The 5,943-nt window shown below is 43.0% G+C and overlaps 1 protein-coding gene across 1 annotated transcript in view; it reads right to left on the minus strand.

Annotated features, from left to right (window-relative positions):
* The window catches only part of LOC107574222 (uncharacterized protein C16orf45 homolog), a 12,753-nt gene extending 9,954 nt beyond the window's left edge, over positions 1-2,799 (minus strand). Inside the window, exon 1 of the mRNA XM_016260681.1 lies at positions 2,582-2,799. Coding sequence (XP_016116167.1) covers positions 2,582-2,669 — 88 coding nt within the window. The 5' untranslated portion in view covers positions 2,670-2,799. The remainder of the gene's footprint in view (positions 1-2,581) is intronic.
* Between the last annotated feature and the right edge of the window lie 3,144 nt (positions 2,800-5,943).

Below are 5,943 nucleotides of genomic sequence, written 5' to 3' on the forward strand. Positions count from 1 at the left end.
GAGAGTGTGTGTGTGTGTGTGTGTGTGTGAGAGAGAGAGTGTGTGTGTGTCTTCATGGAGTCTCGGTGTGTTTGAATCTTTGTTTTGGTGATTTTTAATTTACGAAGTCAGTTCTGCTCAGGTTCCCACAGGTGAAGATATTTAGTTATTCAGTTAATCTTTCTTGTGGCTATTATAAAGCTGTTTGTGAAACACTATCGGTGCATTCCAGACGGGATATATCGCCCTCCGAAGAGCACTTCGGAGTGAAAACAATCATGGCCGCCATATTGAAGGGTCGTTCCAAACTGAAGTGCTCAAAACTGGCCACTTCAAAGGGCCCTTCGGAATGAAAGATTTCGAAGGGTACAACTGATGGACACTTCGGGCTCCCATGATCCTTTGCGCAGATTCTTTGCATGATGACAGCGCCTCCATGTGGGCACGTGATGAGTAGTTTGGTCCCCTACACCCTTCAGCCCTTCGAAGCTCTCACTCCGGAGGGTAAACCCTTTGAAGGGATTAGGGTATAGGGATGAGCCCTTCCGAATGGAACGCAGGGAACATTCTATTCTGACCCGCTATCACCTTAAACAGGTCAGATGTCATTGACAGAGGGTTAGGAATTCTAAACAGTCAATCACTTTCATTCAGACAGCGATATGATATTCTAAAATTCAGTAATACATTCAGTAACACAAAAACATGTGTCTGTCTTTGTCTTTGTGCGCTCAACAGAGTCACAGCTGTATGAATCCATGTACAAATGTTGTTAAAAAATAATATTGAGGTGGAACAAAACTGGAAAATGTAATATATCCTGAGAGTATGCCTCGATGCTGTAAAAATAATATTGTTACTGTTTGCTTGATAACATCAGTTGTGTCAATGTAAGGGTAAGTGGAAATAAAATGATTGTGTTAAATAGTTCTGTAAAAAAAATAAAAGCGTTATGATGAAAAGCTGAAATCAGACACAAAGCAGGTGTTTCTTCAACTTCGGGCACTTTTGTGTCTCAGAGGCTGATTTTCTTTTTTTGTTATATAAAGGTCACTATTACGTGTTCTCTGTTTGTTTGGACTTTTATGTTATAGTTCTTGTTTGCTGTTTGCTGTGTTGGGATTTGTAGTCCTTCATACTTTTATTAGTGATTTGGTTACCCTGTATTGTGTTCCCTGTAACGTGTTATCTCGTTAGTCTGTCTGTATTAATATGTTTCTTGGTCAGTTGTTAGACAGTTAGAGTTAGAGTCTGGTCCAGAGACCTCATAGGTCTGTCTTGGTCTCCAGCTCACGGGCCTCTTTTGTGCTCCTTTACTCCTTCACTCTCCTGGACTCTTCTGTTTATGCAGCATCTGTGGCTCTGTTACTTGTTCCCTGATTGTTTGGACTTTCAGTCACATTAAAATGATCTTGGACACTTTCAAGATCTTCCTGATTACTACACTCTAAAAAATGCTGGGTTGTTTCAACCCAATTTTGGGTCAAATATGGACTAACCCAACTGTTGGGTTAAAAAGTTAATTTAAAAATGTAACCAAAATTTAACCCAACAGTTGGGTTAGTCCATATTTGACCCAAAATTGGGTTGAAACAACCCAGCATTTTTTAGAGTGTAGAAAGCTGAAGTCAGGTGAGTTTGATCAGGGTTGGAACTAAACTCTGCAGGAAAGTGGATCTGGAGTACGCTGACCAGACGGGCCACTTCTGGCGACACGTTTGGCACAGGATTTCTAAATTGTCTAAAATAACCAGGTGTTGGAAATGTTTTTTCACCCAAAAAATGGTTGATTTAATACCAGCATAAAGAACTATTTTGCCATTTATGCCACTAAAAGTTTAAAAGTTTTTAAAAAGTGCGTGTACTTTTTACCAAGACAACAACAGTTACTGCAGTGCTTGAGATGAAATGCAAGACATGGGATGTTTGAAGAAACACGTGAAGCGCTAGCTGCAAAATCAGCTTCAGCACAACAGAGGAGCCGGATACTTTAGTAAAATAATGTCTCACAAGTTCACCTGCTCGTGTAATTATTGGGTGTAATAAACGTAAACCGATTTGGCTTACTATCCAAGACAGACAGCACAAACTTGACTTAATCATTACTAAAACTAGTAATAAAAGAATAGAAATATTATTTGATGGCCAGAAGAATTACTGAGATAAGGAGCTGTTTCTATATTTAAGACTCCATTTAACATGTCATTTTCACCACAGGATGCTATTAAAAACAACACAACATTAATGTAATAAAATGGCCCATGTTGTATCATAAAAAAAATCATATTCTGTCCACAGCTGGACATGGTCAGTGAACAAATTAAATAAAGCCGTAAACGTGTGAAAAGAGCTGAAGAAACACATTGCATGTTTTTAAATGAAAGGGTCACTTAAACAAACACATCAATGACCCTCAAAAAGAGGACAGAGCATCAGAGTCGTTGAAAATGAATAACATGAAATCATATCTGATAATAAGACTTATATCGCATGACAGCAACTGTAATATCATGCCTGATGATAACTGAAATCACATCTGATGGTAACAGTGAAAGCATATCCGATCATGAGACTGATATGATATCTGATAAGTGACTGTCACCTTTGTCTCTGCTCCGGTTTGTCTCCTGCAGCGCGCCGTATGTTTTCATCGTCGCTTCGCTTTCAGAAATGGCTTTCTTTAACTCCATAGTAAATGTTGTTGTCACAGATCTCGGATTCCGTTGATTTAGTCGCTTTCTCGTCGCTGTAATCACGCTGATCTGCGCTCATCCGCGGAGCCGAACAACATCACGACAGAATGAAGCTGCGTGACGTCACCGAGATGAGGGATGCAGAGCGCATGCGCACAAAGGATGACACCAGAAAATAAAGTTCTGCAAAATCTGCATTTTATAGCCTACCGTTCACATCTAAACCAGTGACATTATTAATAATAATCAAACATTATTGACTGGTTTAGTATGCTGGTGAGTCTGGCTGATATTTTTGAGAACATGCGCTGTACAGAAGTTCCTCATTTCTAACTCTGCGTTGGCTCCGCTTCGATCGCGTGAACGGCTGCTTTAAATGAAGACACTTTATGAATGCTGCTCGAGTAACACGTTGTCCATTTCAGCTTCTTCTGCAGGACTGAACATCTAACCGACGGTCTGAACACTAGGCCTGTTCATTCATAAACTGAGCATCAGTCATGAACCTTACAGTAAACAATAATTACACATTACTCTTCATTAACTGTAATTGATATAAATAAGTGTTGTGCTCATTTAGTTCACAACAGCTGTACGTTGTACCCAAACAATTATCCATTACATAATCTGAAACAACAAATGTCTAAAAGTTATCCTTAATATGGTTTTATTCTGTTAACATATTATTTACAGTAAATACAGAATACACAGTACCATATCTGTAGCTGATCCATTCATTTGAATTAAAAAAGATTATGAAGGTATTCAAGACATTTACAGTTTGCTAAACAACAAGCACCAACCTATAGAATACATTTTAAATAATATAAGTGCACTGGACCAGCTGTAGAGTGCAAGTCGAAAAAATGTGCCACAAGATGGACGCAGACAGAGTGCTAGAAGCAGCATAAAGAAAAATATATGCTTGAACCATGAATGAGCTGCTTCGCACACAAATATACTGGAAATACTAGCATTTAAACAAACATAAAACATGCTTCCATAAAATTACCTTGCAGGCAAAACATAGCATCACATACAAACAGAGACATGTACGTGACCAAACTAACTAGTGATCATTCATTTATAATTGTGATAGCTAATTAGAAAACTGAGAAAAATGCTGAAATACTAAATAAACCCCTGTCAGACACACAATACATGCACAAATACATACATACATTTATTAGCAAAATAACGATGTGTCAGGAACTGTGTGAATGACTCAGAAACAAACAAAACCAGCACAGAGAATTAAATATAACTGATGTCTTTAAAAAACCTTTCCGTGTTTTAAAAAGGAAACCTTAAAAATGAAAATGGGATCTGCAGCCAGTACAGACTGGTCATAGAATAATCTCTGTGTGTTTTGCAGACGTGACAGTGTTTTAAATAAAAACCAGAGAGAGACTGGAGGAGCATCATTCAGCAGTCCTTTCCTTCGCTTGCGCTGGACGCCTCGAACCCAGTCTCCAGAAGCAGAGGCACGGGGCCCAGATGAAGCCACAGCAGCCGGTGCACGCTCCTTCCTCATTAATAACGAGGATTTCCAGAAGCCCCTCACTGCAGAACAAAGGTCCAGGGGGCGGGGCTGGATGCACATCCAGGGGGTGCAGATGGTAGGTTTAGGGTATGTAAAGTGGGAGGAGTTGGATCTGGATCTAGCCACGCCCCCGGGATCTTCTCAGGAGTTCAACAAAGAACGACTGAAGGAACAAACGAATAAACCCCGCCGCTACTTTCTTTTCTTAGCATGAGATCAGAGAGTGTTTTTATTTCGAACTTATTATTTAAAACATATTACTATATTAAACTTCTTGACAGTTCCCCCTGATGTTTTGTGTTTTAAAGACAGAAGTGAGCGAGCACATGCGTTTGTTCAGCATTGCTAGTTTAGCTCATTTAAACGAGGCCTGTTAGTCTTGAACTGTTACAATCGCCCATTCAGAAGCTGAGATCATTTGTTGTTATCCCTGCAGTCATCAGATGCTATCACTGGCTATTCATGTATTTACCATGTTCTGTACATATTTGATCATGAACGGAACTCAAATGAAAAGTACACGCAGCTGAGCATGAAGTTCTTTATATTTAGCGACGTTTTCAAATAAACCTCATTTTCTTGTGCAGCGTTTGGTCTTTTCTGCTGTTTTCTGCTCGTGTGAATCTCGTTCTCATGAAACACTTCATAAACACCCTCTGTGGGGAGCACACTTCATAAACCCCCTCTGGGGGGAGCACACTTCATAAACACCCTCTGTAGGGAGCACACTTCATAAACCCCCTCTGAGGGGAGCACACTTCATAAACCCCCTCTGTGGGGAGCACGCTTCATAAACCCCCTCTGCGGGGAGCACCCTTCATAAACACCCTCTGTGGGGACACCCTCTGTGGGGAGCACGCTTCATAAACCCCCTCTGCGGGGAGCACCCTTCATAAACACCCTCTGTGGGGACACCCTCTGTGGGGAGCACGCTTCATAAACCCCCTCTGCGGGGAGCACCCTTCATAAACACCCTCTGTGGGGACACCCTCTGTGGGGAGCACGCTTCATAAACCCCCTCTGCGGGGAGCACCCTTCATAAACACCCTCTGTGGGGACACCCTCTGTGGGGAGCACGCTTCATAAACCCCCTCTGCGGGGAGCACCCTTCATAAACACCCTCTGTGGGGACACCCTCTGTGGGGAGCACGCTTCATAAACCCCCTCTGCGGGGAGCACCCTTCATAAACACCCTCTGTGGGGACACCCTCTGTGGGGAGCACGCTTCATAAACCCCCTCTGCGGGGAGCACCCTTCATAAACACCCTCTGTGGGGACACCCTCTGTGGGGAGCACGCTTCATAAACCCCCTCTGCGGGGAGCACCCTTCATAAACACCCTCTGTGGGGACACCCTCTGTGGGGAGCACGCTTCATAAACCCCCTCTGCGGGGAGCACCCTTCATAAACACCCTCTGTGGGGACACCCTCTGTGGGGAGCACGCTTCATAAACCCCCTCTGCGGGGAGCACCCTTCATAAACACCCTCTGTGGGGACACCCTCTGTGGGGAGCACGCTTCATAAACCCCCTCTGCGGGGAGCACCCTTCATAAACACCCTCTGTGGGGACACCCTCTGTGGGGAGCACGCTTCATAAACCCCCTCTGCGGGGAGCACCCTTCATAAACACCCTCTGTGGGGACACCCTCTGTGGGGAGCACGCTTCATAAACCCCCTCTGCGGGGAGCACCCTTCATAAACACCCTCTGTGGGGACACCCTCTGTGGG

The sequence above is a fragment of the Sinocyclocheilus grahami genome, unplaced genomic scaffold (assembly GCF_001515645.1).
Source record: "Sinocyclocheilus grahami isolate Dianchi unplaced genomic scaffold, SAMN03320097.WGS_v1.1 scaffold2152.1, whole genome shotgun sequence".
In the NCBI taxonomy this organism is placed as follows: Eukaryota; Metazoa; Chordata; class Actinopteri; order Cypriniformes; family Cyprinidae; genus Sinocyclocheilus; species Sinocyclocheilus grahami.